We start from the raw sequence: 20,767 nt of genomic DNA on the forward strand, positions 1-20,767 counted from the left end.
CAAGCAAATCTCAAAATGAAGTTACAATTGTTTAAATTCTTTATTTGATGGTAAACATAAGGTATGAACGTTTATTTTATATTTTTAAAGAATTTAAATAGTTAAGCTTTCTTTAAATAATCGAAAAATATGAAAAAAAAATAATTACACTAAAATCAAATATCCAAAACGTACAAATCGCCATTTATTCTTCTTAAACAAACTCTACAAATCTTATATAAATTAATTAAGCTGAAACGAAGCTAAATCTGAGAATTCCAGACTAGAATTAACTAGATCTAGATTGAGCGATGCGGTACATAACATATCCGGGTCAGAAGTTTCAACCGTATCCCCCGCGGCAATTCCGAGGCTTTCGTTAAACTAATTATGTTCTCAACATACTAAGAATTCAAGGACGAAAACTATGCGAAGTTGAGTTAAATCTCGATAGAAATGTTAATTAACTGTGAAGGAAAGAAGCAGAAACTATACTTGCCTTTATCGAACAAACTGCCCCCGGAATTCGGCAAAATAGCGAAGCTATCGTTGCCCATAGACATCTGCATGCGAAAGCGTGGCCTACCTTTAATCGTCATAGAAGAGGACGCATAGAAAGAGGATATTTCCTCTTCTTATGCGTCCTCTCCTGTGCTAAAACCACATTTTCCAACCTTTGATTAAAGAAAACGGTGGGTAGGGAAAGAGAACTGAAATTAGGCTTCTAATTCACAATACATGTTGTGGAATTCCGCCGGTCGGCCTATTCGTGCAAAGGATGTTTTTGCTGACTTTACGTTGTTCCTTTTATAAGTAAAGTTTTTGAAACTTGTATAAATTCTTTATAGCAATATTTTAAAAAGGTGCTCTTTATAAAAAGTGCAATGTTACAAATACTAGAAGGTTGGCAGGAACACTGCAAGAGTCGATGCGATTCGGAGACAATGAGGCGCGGCTGGGAGCCAACTGCAAACGGATAACCGGACTAGAGCCAATTCCTCTCTAATACCTAGATAATAATCCAAAAGAGGAAGTAAAAGTTACTATTAAATTAAACAAATTATCTCGTAGCAAATAAAGTTTATAACCGATTTCAAAAATTCGTTCACCATTAAAATGCCGGATGGATAATGTAATTAGTAATACCAACATACTGTTATGTTTAAAAAATATATCCACTCGTGAGAATCCCGGTCGATTAGCTAGTAATGTAAAAATAAATACTAGATATATTACGAAAACTAATTTTCTACTCTTACGATCCTATTCCAGTTAGTCGGTCGACATTGTACAGTTACTGTAATCGGGTAGGAAATTCAATATTTTGCGTATGCATTGCTATTCTCCGGGGAGATAGAAGCGCGTGTAACTCCGCCCGTCAAGTCGCATATATTATGACTCACCCTACAAATAAAAGCTGACAAGTTGAATACCTTTAGATGATTCAGTTATAAAAATAATAAAAAAATGGAACACTGCAATTAAAACCTTTCTTCCTTTCACTGCATTAAAAAAACAACATTTCAAAATCGGAACACCTAAAGTATAGACAAATAGAAAACCTCCTTGCCTAACACTACATGCGAGAAAAAAAATATTCCATAAATATTAAATAGTGTCTTAGTTATTTTTTCATTTTCGTAAATATTATATACACTAAATACACATATTTATCTCATATCAAATTGACGTGACCTCTTATCCCTAAATGTTTGTGCTGCTGAGTGGAGACCCGATATCCCGGTCTTTGACAAACATTCTCAAGTGCTTCTGAACACCTGATATTTTTCTCACGCTTTGTCGTATACGAACTCTTTTCTTTAATTTGGGGTGAAGTTCAAGGGTAACCTTTGAAAGATAATAGCAAATTTTTAACTGAATACGATGCTATTAAAATTCCATAGTGTTTTATCTGGATAGTTATTTACAATCGATTTAAAAATAAAAAGTAAATAAACTAAAGGAACACCTTAAAAATTATCTGTATAAAGCAAAATGTAATTGGCAAGCAGACAGGAAGTTGCCTAACTCGGTTAAAAGCGGCGTTTACGGGGAGCGATAGGAAATATAGCTACGATTTAATTATCAATTTATCAAAAATAGGCGAATCCCATCACAAAAATAATCTTGGATCTTAAAAAAATGTTTGGGATCTTGAGACGCTCAATCAATCAAAATCATTAAACTTTACTATATGTTATAATTTAAAAATCACTGGTTACTGTTTGTGGTTAAACGCCGCAATTGGCAACGATGTTTAATTTGAGATTAAACTTTGTTGTATTTGCATGTCAAGTGATTAGGAAAATGTGGTTGTAAATACTCTGTTCAATTAATTTAATGTAACATTTTATTATCATTAGTAATCAACCTTTCACTGTTGCTAACAAATTGCACTAAAGGTTCGTAACACGATTTCCTACTACTTCCGTTCCGAAGCTGGTGAACCAATTAAACTACATCCTGCTTTCTGAGTGATCGATTATAAGCTTAGCGTAGAGGAGCAAATAAGATACTTGCTGAATTCCTACTTATTTCTCATTTGTGGATAATTGGTACTTTTCTTGTCGTTCGCTAAGCATCAAACGCTAAATAAATTAATCTACTTTTGTTTGAAGATTGGTGACTTTGTTGAGTTTTAAAGGTGAGATTTTTTTTTGATCATATGGTGTCGCCATCCCTGGTACCTTACCAAGCTAAGCTGCCACTTTTCCCCAATGGAATAAAATCATAGTACCTATTAGAACGCGTGTATCAATAAGTGACCCAATGACAGAGATCCTATGAACAACTTAACTTTAAGAAAAAATGCGTTTATACAATCATTCTATTTAAGTGTACTTTTTAATAAAGATTATGGTTACCGAATAAGATTAAAAAGATTTAAAATGTCTAATTATCAATCTGTACCTTTTAAAAACTGGCAAGTTGCCAGTTTTTATTTTCTCAGTGGCAACATTGCGAATTGCTGACAGACAGCCAGCTTTCCGTCATTGTGATTGTTCAATAAATTGGAATCTAAAGACGAAATTTACACTGTAAAGTGTTTAGATGTTGTTTACTTTTGTATTAAGTGTTTACAAAATTTGAAATAATTACTCTGTTGACCCATTAAGGGTTTGTTTGTGGAGTGATTTAATGGTGAAACTGGTACTATATGTCTTCCCGTTATGGATCCATTTACAGTCGAACAAAACGAAAGTGACCAGTTGTACGTGTTTTATTTGTAAATTCTTGTGCTAGTTTTAGTGCTGCGTATGAAAAATGGCGCAGACGGTACGACGTGCCGTCGAAGGAAGATATCCTTCATGCTATTTACCAAATAGAATTAAGGAAAGAAGAAATAAAGCTAGGGCCTTGAGGTAAAATTTTATAAATATTTACCTTCTTCTATGTGTGACATTTAACACGTTACTTTTTTTAATTCCATGTATTTAGTTTAAGATTGAACTAAGTATAACATAAATTTTAAACTATACAATGCAGTAATTTAAACATATATTATGTGATTCAAACTTATGTCGCCAATTAATAGCTCAATAGTATAAAAGCACGTCGTTGACGCAGTTGTAAAGTGATTGAATGGACTGCACTCAAATCTAAACATCCACAATCAATCTCTGTCATGTATCCATGAGATTTTCGATTTTCAAATTTCATATGTACATTTCTCTGATTTTCTTACGGTAAAGCAAAATAATTTGATGCAATATGCACATACCTCCGTTAAATTTCAAAGATATGTATGAATTCAACCAATTTACACTGGGTCAATGTAGTTAACTATGTCCTAGTCAAAACTTTAGCAGGCTCGGAGCCTCCTAGTGGGGGAATATATTTATTAACTATCAATTTATACCTAATGTTGCAGCTACTTGTAGAAAGTACTTTACTATAAATACAATGTTGTAATCTTTATTTAATAACTAACAAAATATGGTAAATATACTGATAACAAATGATAAAAGCTATCAAACTTATTGTCCTTAGATGCCCTTAAAATTATCTCAAACTAAGCATTATACATAATAGTCATTTTTTCCTAAAAACGGGAAGTTTTATGAACACATTCAGTGTCACTAAATTGATGAAATTGTTCATAGTTGGCATTAACTTTACTCGCCAAATACACATAATGTAAAGTAATATTTTGTAGCAATTCTAAATATTTTATCTGTAAATCCTTTCAATGTAACCTTTTTTCATATCTTTTGGTATTAAATTTATCTTTAGTGACAGATTAAGTTATTTATTTTTGCATTGTAGCTATTATTATGTTTTTAATTTATGACCATAAGGAATTACTATCTCAAATTTCTTGTCTATAATGATTTGTTTGTTACGACTAAGTTTAGTAAATACTGAATCATATTTACAATATATTTTTCATTTAAACTGAAATAACAAAATTGTTTTAAATTAAGTAACATGAACAATATGTATAAATGGAATAATTGCATTAACAAGGTTATTGAAACTGTGTAATTCGCAGACCTGTGGCGCTCATTCTGTCCAGTGCCCTGGTAATCAATCAACCATATACTTTAAGCTGTGCACTAAATATATATTTTTTTTATATCAAAAGGTGGCAAACGAGCAATCGGCCACCCGAAATCGCTGAAATAGCGAATTGACCGTTGCCCATAGACGTACGCAATCACATATGCATTGGCTACCTTTAATCGACGGAGGAGAGGATGCACAGAAAGAAAATATTTCCCCTTCCCATGCATCCTCTCATCCGGAAAGTCCACTTCCACTTCCCATCCTTTCCTTCTAAGAAAAAGGGTGGGAAGGGAAAGAGGACTAAATTAGGCCTCCGGGACGCACACTCATCAGACGAAACGTGGAATTGCTTCCACTTCACGCCTGTCTTCTGTGTGGTGGTGGTATACGTTTTATATGTAGATCACCCTTAACTTAGGGTAGGCTCTGAGCCCCTCAGTGGAGACATATTGTGAGCTGATGATGATATAAAGATCTAATTGTTATCACTTTTTTTATTACTAAGTTCAAAAATATTTCAGATTACAACAGCAGAGCAAGCCGGACAAACCAGAAGACTTTGTGTGCTACTCAGACAGTGACAGTGAGGAGGAGACTCCAGCGCAGCAGCACCGCATACTCTCCACGTCGTACAACTTTGTTGATTATGTTCGATCAAGAGAAATACAGGCACCTGAGGTAAGTTATTTAAAATATTAACTTGACAAATACTTATAAACATAATGAAAGTTGTATAAATAGACAGTTCATTTTTTGTTTTCTAAGTATAGTGTAAAAGTTACCTTTCTATTAAACTTTATAATCAAAGGTAATAAATTGCCATCTCATAAAATTATACAATAAAAAATTTAGGCAATAAGTTTCCTAAAATATTTAAACAAAATATAAATATATAAATGTAAGATTTTCTTAGTAACATTTTAAGCGTTGCCTGCTGAGATCATAGTTTCTGTATAAAACATATCGTTTATTAATTTATCTTTGACAATATAGAGGAGATAACATGTTTTAAACAGGGTTATTGGTTGAAGAAACCCACAGTTAATGTTAAAGGCTTTCTTTACCAATTGAAATAATGACATTAGGTTAATTATGATAATTATTTTTATGATATCAATCAGCCCCGGTCCGTCGATCCATCGTACGCGACGCGGCATATGCTGACACACGACATGTTCCGTGAGACACCTGTCAGTTTAGGCAACATGAACAAGGTGTTCTGCTCACAATGGCTATCAGACAGGCAGGTTGTCTTCGGGACTAAATGCAATAAGGTATAATATACAATATTAATATATTATATGTCATTATTAATACTTATATGTATGGAGAATCACAGAAATTAATTTGATTTACATTTTTTTTTATTTTAGATATTTTGTTTCAAATAGGAAATTAGTAGTATAAGATCAATGTTATAAATTGAAAACAAACAGCGTTTGAATAGCAAATACAATAAATTAAAGTGTTTCGATATGGCCACATTCATGAATCATTTGATAATTAACCAAATCTTGCCTTTATGTTGATTTCTGTTAGTGAAACGACTATAAGAGATTCCTTTGGTAGTTTGCCAGCGAATAATAGTATTAATATTTATTTAATGTATAGTTTTTATGATTTATTCTTCAGTTAATGGTATACGACGTACGGTCGCGGTCGTTAGACGCCATCCCCACGCTGCGGCCGCGCGCACCCTGGCCCGGCGCTGAGCACCAGACCGGCATACATGCGCTACAAATCAACCCCTCCAGGTATACATCCCATCCCAACAGTCATCACATACTATGTGCACTACTCACCAAATACCTTGTGTAACACTCTCCACATACCATGTGTAACACTCAAAACATATCATGTGTAACACTCACCACATACCAATTGTACTATTCACTACATATCATGTGTACCTCATACCATGTCATACCGTTTAAGAAAAAAGTGCAATCACAAGCAAAACTTGATATATATTTTTAAAATGGAAAATTACCAAGTAAAAGGTTTATTTTCTGAAAGTTGTATAAATCGACAACTTGGTAAAGGTAATTGAGAAGTATTTTTTAGTGATGGCAAACTTTAATGTAGTGTATGAACGTTGTGCAATTGCAGAACATTGCTGGCGACGGGCGCGCGCAACTCGTGCGAGCTGGCCATATACAGCCTGCCCACATTAGACCCTGTCTGTGTGGGCGAGGCGCACAAAGACTGGGTACGTACGTCATATATCTATATGAAGACATCTTTTTTACTTTACAGGACAGTATTTATTAAAAGTTGACATTGACAAGAACTAAAATAATTGCTGTAGATATTAAAACTTTGGATTTTAGTATAGAGACTTCCAGTGCCTCTTGGTCCTCTTTTCCTTGCCATCCTTTTCTTGTAATTAAGCGATGGAAGGAGAGGACGCGTCGGAAGAGGACATATCCTCTTTCTGTACGTTATTTTGCCACTGTGGTAGTTTCACTATTTTGTCGAATTTTGGCCTTGACTTGTTTTGTGACGTATGTAAGATCCTGGACGTGTGCTGGCTGGACGACGAGTTCGTGGTGAGCGGGTCGCGGGACTCGCGGCTGGCGCTGTGGCGTGCGCCCCCCGCCGCGCCCCTCACACCCCCGCACCACGACTACGTCGCACCCCTCGCCGTTAGAGAGTGCCGCGCCGGTAAGCAACCATACATTTACCTGCTGCATCCCTACATCTAGCACACTTTCAGACATTAGGGAAGAGAATTTAACGGAGAGAGGACGCATAAGAAGGGAAAATGTCCTCTTTCTGTGTATCTTCCTGCATCGATTAAAGGTAGGCGACGCATGTGTGATTGCGGATGTATATGGGCAGTGATCGCTTCCCAACTCAGCGAATTCAGGAGGCCGATTCTTCACTATTTAATGATATTTAAACATTGGCTGCATTGTACGTGAATAAAAGTTCAAATACTTATTTGTATATCCTTGTAAATATGTGATTTTGCGGTTTAAGGTCAAAAGATCCGCGCGCTGACATTCAACCAACGGTGGCGGGAGATCGCGGCGTTAACACTCAACGGCTACATCCACGTGTTCAACGCGGAGACATTCCGGCAAACGCTCTCGCGCAAGCTGCCCTCCTGCCAGGACCTCGTCTGTCTCGCCACACAGGTATATCCACCAGGAATTCCCAAACCGATCCAAGAGTATCCACGGAAAGCTTGGCAGCATGAAATGAGAGTAGGAGAAAAAATATGCTTAATATGTTCCATAGTTACTATGATCTCTTGTTTTGTTTCAGGAGAGCGGAATGTACGCAATCGGTTGCAAATCGTACACGTTACTACTGGACTGCCGCACACTCCAGTCCATCAAGAAGATCACATCGCGGTACAACGGCTGCGGCATCCGGTCCGCCAGCTTCCGCGGAGATATGCTCACCATCGGGACCGGTCTCGGTAATGCTTGCGGAACGGTTTTGCGGTTTCTAATGCACGCTGCATCACTTGCGGAACATGTTTCTAATGCACGCTGCAACACTTGCGGAACATGTTTCTAATGCATGCTGCAACACTTGCGGAACATGTTTCTAATGCACGCTGCCACACTTGCGGAACATGTTTCTAATGCATGCTGCAACACTTGCGGAACATGTTTCTAATGCACGCTGCAACAATTGCGGAACATGTTTCTAATGCTCGAATTTACATATGTAAAACATTTTTTATATATTTTACAGGCCTGTTGATGTTCTATGACGTAAGAGCGGGAAAATATCTGGAAAGCAACATTCACTCTTCGAAAACAGTGACTCTCAAAGCTTCCAGAGGATATGTGGTAAGTTGCGTTAGATATGTGCATAATTATAATTAGAAAAAGGTTTTGTACTATTTTTTTTCTTATTTCCCGTTAGTTCCCCGACGAAGAAGCAGACGGGTACAACCAGGTTAAATACGTGCCCGCCATCTACACGCACTGCTATGACGACAGTGGCACGCGGATATTCACCGCCGGTGGTCCCCTGCCCGCACCACTCATCGGCAACTACGCCGGCATCTGGCAGTGACACGCGCGAATACGGTGATGGGCCTATCGCGTCACTGTACTATGTCTTACCTCGCCGGACAAAAGGTTAACTTTTGACTTGGAGAGAAAATTATCAAACTTCTTCCGAAATTAATTTTAAAGGTTTGAGTTATTATTCTAGTTATGTTTTTAGTATAGTACTGAAAAATATTTATAATTTTGGCTTTTATAACCTAACAGTATGAATTCTCCGCTTCGGTGATGAATACCAAGTGGAGTTTTAAACTTATCGGCTTGTATCTAGGTTTTCTAGATTTATTAGCCACAAGATCTAAACAGACAGACTTCGTTTCAATTCAGATCCAAAATATAGTTTTATCTTTTAATTTTTTGCAAAATAACTGATTCGTAATGATTTTGATGATTTTTTGTTAATATGTTTGTTTGAAATGAAATATTCAACAATAGCACGTTACACAAAGTGATAAATATAATCATATCGCTAGAATAATTACATACCTTATTATCGTAGACAAACATTACATGAAAATATTTCTATCTTTTTTTAAAGGACTTACGATATAATTTATATCGACCTTGAATTTTCCAAGAAAACTACCTTCAATTATATTATTTATTAATTTAACTGGTAAAAGAATTATCCCGTCAAAATAAATTTTGTGATAATACTTGAAATTCAAAATGGCGGACGTTCGCCGCTATGTTCGTTTAGAAACGCCTTTGTACAAATTTTGATTCGACAAAAGCTTATTGATTTGTGCCTCAAAGTACGATACCATATTACCTCATACGGCCGATATACACTTACGGCTAGAATTATTGGAACATAAGCATTTTGTGTAAGCAATATAATAAAAAATTAAGACCCATGTAATTATGTTTTTAATTACTTAAATATGTTTGTAGAAATAATATTTCAAAAGAAAGATTTCTTGGAAACATACTACATGGGCGTAGGAAATTACAAACAGATTACAAGGATTCTTTGAAACTTTTTCGACATTCACAGAAGGGCGCTATCATAATTTAGTTTGACTTATACCCACAAGGCCTATAACTTTTTAGGTCAAAGCATCAACATGTTTGAATACGTTAATCAAATTACTTAAACAATGTTATGTTTCGTTACCATGCGCTTCTTCTACAAAGATTTTGTAGCATTTGGATATGTGAACTATCAATGTCATCTTGACAGCGTCATATTTTGACCAATGAGGGAGCGGCACGAGATAGTGTTGCCATTTGCGTAATTTCGAAATACCATAAAAATATCACACGATATTACGACGTGCTTAATTCACTTTAAATAGTGTATAATTATCACGAGAACTCGGGTCATAAGTTTCAATGGCTTGGAGTTACAACGTGGACGTCTGTCGGTAGTTAGGAAATTTTTGCTCAAATGTAACCCTTAAAACTTGTAGGCGCCCATCTGTCAATGTCAAAAATCCTTGTAGGAGTAAAATTTTTAGGACAACCGCCCACTTGCGTTTGCAGCACAGAAAATTACACAAGTGATTAATAATACCTTATTGTAAATAGCATAGCATGGTATGGGTTACAAGAAATGAACTTTTTAAATGATGATTTTTTTTTTATTTATATATTTTTTAATATATAGATTAAGATCAGACTAAAATTATCAGTGTAGTGCATAGTTCGCTAGATTTTGGCATATATTTGTTTTGTAAAACATTTGCCGCAATAATATGCCTTCATATAAAATACAAAATTTGAATTTTTATATAAAAAATGGAGATTGAAATGTGTAAAAAAATAGGAAATAAATTATATTAGTTTAAGAGCCTTTATAAATAAGTTTTTAGATAGAATATGGAACAAAATACAATATCTACAGTTTTGTGTAATTTATTACCGATGACAAAATGAAGATAATTAAAAATGATTTGACTCTGTTATTTCTTATCTTATTTTACCCGCAAACCAAAATAAGATCCAAAAACAATATTACGGTTTAATCAAACTAGCTGTCGCCCGCGACTCCGTCCGCATGGAATTAAAAAAAAAAGTAGCCATCTCCCAATGTTCTACATCTATGCCAAATTTCAGCGAGATCCGTTCAGCCGTTTTGAAGATACCTTCAAACAATCATCCATACATCTAAATATTCGCATTCATAATATTAGCAAGAACATTAGGTTGTACTTTTATAAATAAAACAAAGTGTACATAAAAAATACTTTATTAAAAAACTTTTATAAATGCAAGCATTAAAGCCATTGCGTACACGGCAGCAAATTAAAGTAGCCTCGTAGCTTTCCACTCAAGGCTGCAGGTTGGGCACCACCCAGCCCAACGGCAATGCAGACCCAGTTGTACATACATACTTGTCCCACTCGCACCTAAAATACATTAAAATACTATTAAAAACTACTTAATACATTCTACTAAGTAATCACAACTCGGAACAAATGTTTCCCCATTGGTCTAATCTTTATATATATATAATTCTTCTGTGTGTATGTCACTGAACTTCTCTCAAACGACTGGAGCGATTTTGATGAAATTTTTTGTGTGTGTTCAAGGGGATCTGGGAATGGTTTAGATTCACAATTTTCATCAAATATTAACTTCATATTAATTTATTCAAATTAAAGACGTGTAGACAGGACAATGTCTGTCAGGTCTGCTAGTTGATTCTATAAACTCAATCAACACAATGAAAAAAGTAGTTCATTGATTCAATTGTTTTTTTAATTCTCTGTATTCAATAGACCCAATTGGAAACACCTCTAATAACATCCTACCAAAGTTTCATCAAAATTTAAAAAAAAATTGAACACCCCACTAACATAAGGGTATTTTTTTATCTACAATGATTTAAGATATTTGGTTAAAACAATAAAAAAAAAGTTTGAAAGGTAAATCAAAACTAACATTATTACCTTATAGAAACAAATTTATTAGCATCTCCTTTAAAGTTAACTTGCGGCAGACGGTCACCGAAAAGGATTTCTCTCCATTGTTTCAAATTCTCTAACACCTCATCTGTTTCAATAACATTTGACTTGACATCGGAGCTGTCTTTCAGCGTTGCGCGCAAATCATTCTCTTCCTTATCATAAATTTCCAATTTTTTCGACCAGAGTTGCTTTAATTTCTCTAAAAATAAATAAAACATTACAACATGCGAGAGATTTTATTTAGAATCAAATTACCTTTCTTATTATCATCCCCTCTGTTAATTGCATAATTGAACATTCTGCCATAAACATGGCACACTGGCCACTGAGAACCTTTGCCTTTTTAATTATGAAAAAATATAAATGAAAAAAAAGAGAATCGCGCGGGAAATGTTAACAAGAAAATGTAGTCGTGAATAAAGTTAGTTGGAATTTTCAATGTACTACTACTAACATAATACACTTTTTTTAATACTTTTATCTCTCTCACTCTCATTGAAAAGAAGACAAAAATATAATTAAAAACTTGTAAACTTCAGCAGCAGAAGGAAGACCAACATATAACACATACCAATATTATTCTCAAATGCCACCGTCTCATGTTCTGCCACAGTCTCTCCCCTGCCCTTAGCCGTGTTGAGTCTGGCGCGGCGCAGGCGCAACAAAGCATCCAGTTTCACTAGACATTTCTTTGCATCAGTCTTCTTACGCATCACTTCTTTCAAGACAATATCCGCGTGTAACTTCGCTTCAGCTTCCTATGTTAAATAAAATGAGCTTTAATTTATCTAGACAAAGAAATTAGTGCAAAGGAACATCAAGAATAAGAGACCTCAGTTTCTTGATATTGATTGATTGAAAAGGAGGTAAGTATTTTCTTCAATATTTAAGATAAATTTTGTCTATCTTATAGGAATCTATTATAAAGAGTTGTTAATATTTCAAAATAAAAGACTAAACATACCTGTTTAGATTTTTCAATGTCATCTTGAATTTTCTTCAAATTCTCATCTATTTTTCTAGATGTTTCTTCCAATTGTTGCATTCTCTCTTTCTTTTCCCGACTCCTTTCCAATTTCATTCTCTTCATTCGTAATCTCTTTGATGCTCGTTTCGCGAGAAGCTTCCTAGCATTATCAATATACAGGTCATTGATAACATGTAACATTCTTCTTGTGTTTGCTTTCTTATTTTCTATGTCTTTCATATGAAAATCCCATTCTCCATCCGTAAAATTATCAACATTCTCTTGTAATATCCTCTCTTTTTCTTTTAATTCATCAAGAGTGTGTACTAAATTAGATATTTTTTCACGTACAACAGATATAGAGTCAGTTTTGGGATTTTCAACATCACACTTTCCTATATACCGTTCAAAGGACTTGATAAAGTCCTGGTCAGTTGGTGGGGCAAATGGAGGTGGGTGCATAGGACGGGGTGGAGGTGGGACCGAGAAGAAAGGTGGAGGGGCAGCATTATTGCCGTGGAATGTAAAACTACTTTGAAAATCATTATAAAAATTAGGATTAGACATGATTTATAAGTGATTAATATATAATAGAAATAAGGGATGTTGTGAAATGTTATGCTGATTCGGGCAGATGACTCTCAGCCTCTTTCAGCACTTGCTCTGCAGCAATGTAATCTTCGTTCTCTTTTAAGTCTTGCTCACTCTCCAGTATTGACTTCAAATCTGCGTGCGCCTTTAATAACCTGTAAAAATAAAAAAATAGTTAAATTTCTAAAAAAGGAACCTACATTTTACAATTTTAGGATAGATTTTACGTCAATGCTTTAACTGATACTAAATTATTTTAAAAGTAGTTACTACGAACTGAGAACTTTAAAAATAACTTAAACAATGAATGTCAATGTCAATCGAGAGGACTCATCGTTATTACGCCTCACGCAAAATAAGCGTCAGTCGTGATGTACAGTATTACGCCACAACTGAAATAGTTATAAAAAAAGAATTAAACGATTTAATTTATCAACCTTAGCCATTTCTAAGCACCAAAAGTAAAACACCAAAGAAAAATACTGATAAGGCCGAATTTACGCACATAACCTATCAAACAGATGTTAATAAAACTTGTATTTTTACAGTAAATACGATTGGAATCTAAGTTGTTGTTATTTTTCTGGCAGTATAAGAATGTAAACATCTTTTTTACTTGTTACATACCTTCTTTGGCAATCAGGAACCATCATCAGCGACTCCTGAAGCACCTCCTCTTGCTTCCTAATGTCGTGTTCGTCTTGGCCTTCGTCCTTAAATTTTTGTACCTTATCCTTTTGTTCTTCAGCCTCCTTTTCATACAAACTTTTTTCTCTGGCTATACGCTTAACGACGCCAGTTTTAATCTTGATTTGTCTAATTCTGGGATCTGCCATTATTGTAAAAACCAATTACCGATCCTTCTACTCGTGCGGCGTCACAGTGCGGCGTATTCTACTTTTGTTTTTCTTTTAGTGACGTTCCATTTCCATTGACATGAGGTAAACAAGCACAAAAATCAGTCAACGACAACTAGCCTTTATTTATTTTTTATCTATGCAATGTACTAGTGATTTATATAAATGGATAGGCTTAGGATTGGTCGTTGCTTGGAAATGACAGCTTTTGCGTCATTCCGACTTAAACGTGCCTGTTTAAGTTCCTGACCGTTAATTCTATCACTATTATTAGTTCGAATCCTCACCACCGCTACCAACCACAACAGTCAGCGCCAAAATGGCGATGATCAAATGAGCACAAAATACCAAGATTATAGCCTATCCATGTATAGTGGTCAGTAGCTTAGCACGAATACTTGTAGCAAGCGCTTCGTATCATTCGTATTTTATATACTCTTTGTTCGTATAGCCATCGATAAAATTTGGTGCTTGTCGTGCGTAAAATACACCAAAAATCTTACACTAATTTTAACATAAATGACGATAGCGATACGAATACAATTGTCGCAAATTTTCATGCTACGCCTCCATTGAATAAATTAATATTATATGAAGCATTGAATTATTCTTTGATATATCATTAATTAAGTTATTCTAGAGCTCTTTTATTCCGTTACAATTTGAAAGTCTGTATAATACGTCTGTATGTATATCTTAGCCGTAATTACTAAAAGTAGTAATAAAGCAATCGTAATAAAGTAACGATTACGTTACCGTATCACAACTTTACTATGAATGTCATCGTTACATTTAACTTATTAACTTTTCTTATTTCCGCGCGGACGGAGTCACGGACTGGTATCTTATAAAACAGATAAACTAACGCACTTCATATATGAATGGTGTGATAACATACGATGGACAACAAGACTTATTCAGAATTATTTTTAGTAAAGATATAAAGCGTATTTACCGAAATTGTAAAAAACTAGAGGTATACAGGAGGTTTCTAGATTTTTCTGTGTCTTTCTAATGATCAAATTGAAAAAACAAACTAAAAAAAAAATAAGTAAAAAAACAACAACATATCATTTAAATAAATACTAACAGAGTTAGATAAAAAAAGATATATTTGTCGTTTTTCCGTTTGTATTTTAAAATATTAATTTCCATTAACTACACACTGTGAATACTTGTTTTATTTTTATATTATAAATGCAAAAGTAATTCTGTCTGTATGTCTGTCTACAAAACGCAAAACTACTGAACCGATTTAAATGAAATTCGGAAAATAGATGATTCAAAGCATGACAAATGAAATAGGCTACTTTTAAATGCGAAAAAAGGATTGTAAGGGGTGAAAGTTAGGGTGGAAATTTGTATAGAAGTGCAAGTGACTAGCACAGCTAGAACTTCTTACTATCGTACTTCCTACTATATATAATATATAAATGCAAATATTTGGGCGGATGGATGGATGTTTCTTTGATATCCAGAACGGCTGAACGGATTGGCTTGAAATTTGGCATACATATAGAACATAATCTGGAAGAACACATAGGTTACTCATTATGTTTTTTTAATACGGCGCGGACAACAGCTAGTATATTGTAAAGAAGAACGATCAATTTGATTTGATAGTTATTTTTATTATATAAATTCGTTACGTAAATAAAAAAAAACATCTGTAGCTGGCTGGCGGGGGATTTGTGAGATGTAGATATCTGTCATTATCCATACACTGGGAGAGAATCGATGATAAGTGATCGGTGATACGACAGTTGATAAATAGCCGCGTATTATTCGATTGTCCGTGAGTGTACACTGTGCGTCCGAGATGCAGTGGCTGTTATTCTTAGCAGGTACGGTCTAATAAAATATGAAAACATTGTCTACAATGAGATATAATGATTATTAATTATGATTAAATGTTCACGGGTTAATTCAAAGTACGTGGAATACATATTATGTTATGAATTATCTTTTAGTGACATTCTATTTGTTTGACCTTTAACTATTTATCTATATGACGTCTAAAAGTTGCACATATGTTTGAAAATTTGCATCAAACTTTATCTTTTTGCTGATTTTGAAATATTTAAATAAAATTAGTAATCCATCAACAAAATGAGAATAACGCCATCTAGTTAAAATTAAAATAAACTTTTTTTATAGATTACGCTTTTTTTATTTGAAAACTATAGTAATTGCGATATTTTAAAAACAGAAAATTAAAAACAGACATATCGCAGCTGCTTATTCGTCCAGAAATGATAATATTTCAATTGTTCGTCTATCCAGGGGCAACCTTAGTGGTCGCTGCTCCTCAAAAGGAGCACAATCGAGGCTTATCAATAAATCAGGATGAGAACGGAGGCTACACGTTTACTGTCACTCGTGGTAAGTCGTAATAATCACCATACGATAAGTTTATTCGTCAGTTTACAAACTGGCAACAGTTTACAACTGATTCATCAACTTGTAAACAATTCTTCCAATTCAAAATTTGCCCTCAGTTCAGAATTTATCAAATTTCTGAAGAATTTCTCAAATTATTGTTACGTGTATTGTTTTATAGACAATGGTGAGAAGAAGTTAGGTCAGATCGGTCGCAGGGCGTCTGCGGAGGACAGCGAAGTGACCTTCGAGCTTACCACCTCGTATGACGAAGAGAACGGTGGCACGCGACTCTCCGTGCGTTGGGACGGACCCCCTGACAGGATCTTTGAAGACTGCTTTGACTTTGGTTAGCATAACATATGTAGACCCTCATCTTTTTGCATTGAATTAAAAATGATTTTAGGATTTGCTTGACACATTAACGAGAGGCAAATAACCTCTTAAAGCGCCAATGGTTTAGGGATTAAGCACTTTGCTTGTAATCTGCAGGTCCTGGGTTTGAATCCCGCCATCTACCAATGTGTATTTTGGTTTTCGATGTACATTTATCCGACGTTCTTTCGGTTAAGGAAAACATTGTGATGCAACCTGCACATATCTGCAATAAATTCAAAGATATGTTTGAAGTCAACCCACACTGAGTCAGCGTTGTTGACTATGACCTAGTCACTGACCGAGGGAAGGCTCTGAGGCCCTCAATGGGGACGTATAGTGAGCTGATGATGAAATAACTTGTTTAAATACTTCCTACCCTCTCAGGAGAACTTATTGGGCTTATAAATTTTATCTTATCAATGGTACAGGTTGTTGTTTTGTACCGAGTATTAGTGTAATCTTAGGGAATCTTATGTAACTTCCTTGCCTCTTGTGGTTGTAACAATAGCCAGCTTCGCTACTCAAATGTGACATAATCTTATCTAAAAGCTATACTTCTCCGCATCCGTTTAGGATAAAAATATGAAACGATATCAACTGTAGTAATGGAAAATTCAAAATGACTCATCATATTTTTCACTTCGGTAAAAAATATGTAAAAAATACTTTTATTTTATCTAACTGGTCGTAGCGAATCAAATTAAACATTGATTTTCCCAATAGGAGACCAACAATGGTACGGTGGTCCGGAACAAAAAGACCAGCAATGGCCGATCCAGAAATCAAAGATCCAGAAATACTCTATCATATCAAAGGAGGCCGACAACTCTGCCATTTCGGAGAGATACTGGCTGAATTCTGAAGGAATGTATATCTACATTCATCCAGAGGTGCCTCTCTTCGTCGACCACCACAACATCCTTGAAAACCATATTTGCTTTGTTGCTGAGGTCGCGGACCCCTACTCCACTAAGAGAACACACAACGTTCTCAAATACGATATCTGGCAGTTCGATGACCCCAAAACCGCGCATATGCACGCCGTCAAGACATACCTGGGCAAACCAACTGGAATCCCAGATTACAGGATGATCCAATACCCAGTATGGTCGACTTGGGCGCGTTACTCTCGTGAAATCGATCAGAACAGCCTCTGGAATTTCGCCAATGAGATCGCCAACACCGGATTTCCCAACGCTCAGTTCGAGATCGATGATCTATGGGAGATCTGCTACGGTTCACTCACAGTTGATGAAAGGAAACTGCCTGAATTCAAAAAACTGATCCAGGACATCAAAGGTCTAGGGTTCCGAGTCACTATTTGGGTTCATCCGTTCATTAACAAAGACTGCAATCCTTGGTACAGTGAAGCTTTAGATAAAGGGTTAGTAAGGTTTTGTTTCAGTTTAATATTTATATTCATAATTAAGTAGCACGTTAGTAGCTTTTGTACAAGCTCTGTAATAAATGGTTAAAATGACTGATCTTTATGTTATAAGGTACCTAGTTCTCAACGAGGATGGCAGTCCTGACTCGTCGTGGTGGAACAACAACGGCTCAGTGCCGGGCTACATCGACTTCACCAACCCTGACGCCGCTGAGTGGTATTCATCCAGGATCAAGAACCTCATCGAGACATATGACATTGACAGTCTTAAGTTTGACGCCGGAGAGTCCAGCTGGTCTCCTCAGGTGACTGATTAAATGAATCATGTTAATATTGGTTCATTTTAAACGAAAAAATATATCTTTGCAGATGGATGGATTATGGACGCATAATTTAAACATTTTTTTTCTAGATCCCAGTACAGAACGGCGATATCGACCTTCATCCAGGACATATTGTGCGTGACTACGTCAGGACAGTTGCAGAATTCGGGCCTATGATTGAAATCCGCGCTGGAATGCGGTAGCAGTTATTGAATTTGAAGTAGAAAGTGCTGGAAATGTGATAAGTTTGACTAATTTCTTGATTTCTCTTGATCCAGGACCCAAGACCTACCCGTATTCGTGCGTATGGTGGACAAGGACACGCTGTGGGGCTTTGACAACGGACTGGCGACTCTGGTGACTACACTCCTCGCCATGAACCTTAACGGCTATCCCCTGGTGTTGCCCGATATGATCGGTGGCAACGGATACAATGAGAAGCCAAGCAAGGAGCTGTTCATCCGCTGGCTACAGGCTAATGTCTTCATGCCCACGCTGCAGTACTCCTTCGTGCCTTGGGACCATGATAATGAGGTACGGAAATGTTTTGATTTAGTCGAAAATATTTTTGCCAAAGTTAAACGGATTCCTTTAAATTTGGCAAAAATATAATAATAAATTCTGTAGTTTCCTTACATTTAAAGAATGCCAAGTTTCTCTCAGTATGTTCCTTGAATTCGTTTCTGTATCTCCAGACGGTGGAGATCTGCCGTCAGTACACGCAGCTGCACGCGGAGTTCGCGGACGAGATCGCGGCCGCCATGGAGGAGGCGGTGTCGAGTGGAACTCCTGTCAACCCGCCGGTCTGGTGGCTCGACCCCACTGACCAGGTTGCACTCGCTGTGTGGGACGGTATGTGCTGCCAACATAAACATCACATAATTATAGAAAACGATACCTAAACAGAATTAGAGTTTTGTCAGTCCTTTTTAGAAAAGAGTGGTCATAGAAAAGAACAAGACACATTACGTACACTCAGGAAAATATGCAAATGTAAATAAAATTGGTTACCCAGTACAAGTAGCTAAAGTTTACGAGGATTTCCTCATACTAATGTATCATATAGAAACATTTCTTCTCCTTTACGTAGGAAATCGTGTTTGCTGTGATGCATGAACTTATAGGCTTTGCCTGTTGCTGGTATGATGTGACGTTCATGTTGTACAGAGTTCTTGCTGGGCGAGCGCGTGTTGGCCGCGCCCGTGTTGTCGGAGGGCGCGGTCTCTCGCGACATCTACTTGCCGCGAGGCAACTGGCGCGCTCCTGACGGCTCGCTACATACCGGCCCCGTCTGGCTCCGCGACTACCCCGCACCCCTCGATACCCTGCCCTACTTCCTGCTCGAGAAGTGATATCTCAGCCCTAATACTTTCTGCTCCAAATCAAATATCCGTTTCCCAAACTGATATAATTCCTGATCGATAAATAATATCCCTTATCCTGACGGATTCCTTGCTCGTGAAGTAATGTCTATTTCACAAGTTATCCAATTTCCTGCTCGGAAAGTGATATCCTTAGACCAACTATTTCCAACACTTAATATATCATAATAATGATACAAAATCAATAAATTATTAAATTTTTTAAATATTATTTATCTATGGTGTTTTATTATTATATAATCCTAAGATTGGCTATCAAGAAATTTATATGACAGGTTTTTATTTTAAATCGTCCTAAAGTAAACCCTAGAGGAACTTTTATAAACCATATTATGTGTAAACAACCTTAATAAGAGTAACCAACCGAGTAGCCAAGGGGACAAACGAGTGGCTAAAACTATTTCAAAAGTGAAATATATCGTATCGAAAAAAAACCAGAAACAAGAGTTTGTTTAGTGAAAATCGATAATTAAGATTTTAGAGTAGAATCGAACCCGTTAGATTTTATAGCAAGCAGTTACACGCTGAGTTATTCAAGCTTATATTTTACACTATAATGTATAAAATTACATAAATAAATTCACCCTTAACTTAGGGTAGGCACCGAACCCCTCGGTGGGGACGTGTAGTCAGCTGATGATGATGATGATGTACAAAATTAAAGCGTAACTTGCTGCCAAACTAAGTTTAATATTTTTGGTATTTTTAGACATTATTAATTAGAGTCCTTTGGCGCGAATAACGTGCTTTCGTTACAAAGTCGAGTGAGGGAATGAATGAAGGACACAAACGTCGACATTTTAGTAAAACTAGTGTTGGGTCTTTTTCTCGCAGTCTTCTGACCACCACTTTTTCTTTTTTCTTTTCCTTCTGCCTATTGTCTATAAGCCCACTTGCTTGGCTGTGTCTTTAACATTCTCCCAAAGGTCTTCTATGTCCATTTCGTCTATCTTTAGTTCGCTAAATTTGTTGCTGGTCTCTATTTGGAATTGGGCCTGTAGCTGGGTCCTTAAGTTTCTCCACGTCTAGTAGGTCTTCTTTGTTTACTTTGACCCTTTTCTTGGTATATATTTGGGTC

The 20,767-nt window shown here is 36.0% G+C and overlaps 4 protein-coding genes across 4 annotated transcripts; 2 read left to right on the plus strand and 2 right to left on the minus strand.

The window, feature by feature from the left end:
- The first annotated feature begins 2,953 nt into the window (after nt 1–2,953).
- On the plus strand, nt 2,954–9,473 carry DCAF12 (DDB1 and CUL4 associated factor 12-like protein). The gene is made up of 10 exons (XM_013318665.1): nt 2,954–3,341; nt 5,007–5,163; nt 5,607–5,759; nt 6,118–6,239; nt 6,595–6,694; nt 6,999–7,149; nt 7,468–7,625; nt 7,756–7,912; nt 8,194–8,291; nt 8,368–9,473. Exons 1-10 carry the CDS (start codon nt 3,244–3,246, stop codon nt 8,518–8,520), a joined length of 1,347 nt encoding a protein of 448 aa, XP_013174119.1. The 5' UTR covers nt 2,954–3,243; the 3' UTR covers nt 8,521–9,473.
- A 1,215-nt stretch (nt 9,474–10,688) lies between these two features.
- LOC106122611 (uncharacterized) lies at nt 10,689–13,861 on the minus strand. Its single transcript, XM_013318687.1, has 5 exons — nt 13,611–13,861; nt 12,390–13,138; nt 11,997–12,183; nt 11,408–11,624; nt 10,689–10,864 (listed from the first exon to the last, which is right to left on the minus strand). The coding sequence occupies exons 2-5, from the start codon at nt 12,957–12,959 to the stop codon at nt 10,786–10,788; spliced, it is 1,053 nt and encodes a 350-aa protein (XP_013174141.1). The 5' UTR covers nt 12,960–13,138; nt 13,611–13,861; the 3' UTR covers nt 10,689–10,785.
- On the minus strand, nt 13,009–13,819 carry Tbca (Tubulin binding cofactor A). The gene is made up of 2 exons (XM_013318243.1): nt 13,611–13,819; nt 13,009–13,138 (listed from the first exon to the last, which is right to left on the minus strand). Exons 1-2 carry the CDS (start codon nt 13,817–13,819, stop codon nt 13,009–13,011), a joined length of 339 nt encoding a protein of 112 aa, XP_013173697.1.
- Nucleotides 13,862–15,578: 1,717 nt separating the features above from the next.
- Nucleotides 15,579–19,900, plus strand: LOC106122533 (uncharacterized family 31 glucosidase KIAA1161). Its single transcript, XM_013318551.1, has 10 exons — nt 15,579–15,684; nt 16,124–16,222; nt 16,401–16,568; nt 17,321–17,981; nt 18,097–18,289; nt 18,397–18,506; nt 18,586–18,841; nt 19,003–19,159; nt 19,475–19,662; nt 19,740–19,900. The coding sequence occupies exons 1-9, from the start codon at nt 15,660–15,662 to the stop codon at nt 19,657–19,659; spliced, it is 1,854 nt and encodes a 617-aa protein (XP_013174005.1). The 5' UTR covers nt 15,579–15,659; the 3' UTR covers nt 19,660–19,662; nt 19,740–19,900.
- The last annotated feature ends 867 nt before the right edge of the window (nt 19,901–20,767 follow it).

Source organism: Papilio xuthus, unplaced genomic scaffold (genome assembly GCF_000836235.2).
Source record: "Papilio xuthus unplaced genomic scaffold, Pxut_1.1 DF826923.1, whole genome shotgun sequence".
Classification (NCBI taxonomy): domain Eukaryota; kingdom Metazoa; phylum Arthropoda; class Insecta; order Lepidoptera; family Papilionidae; genus Papilio; species Papilio xuthus.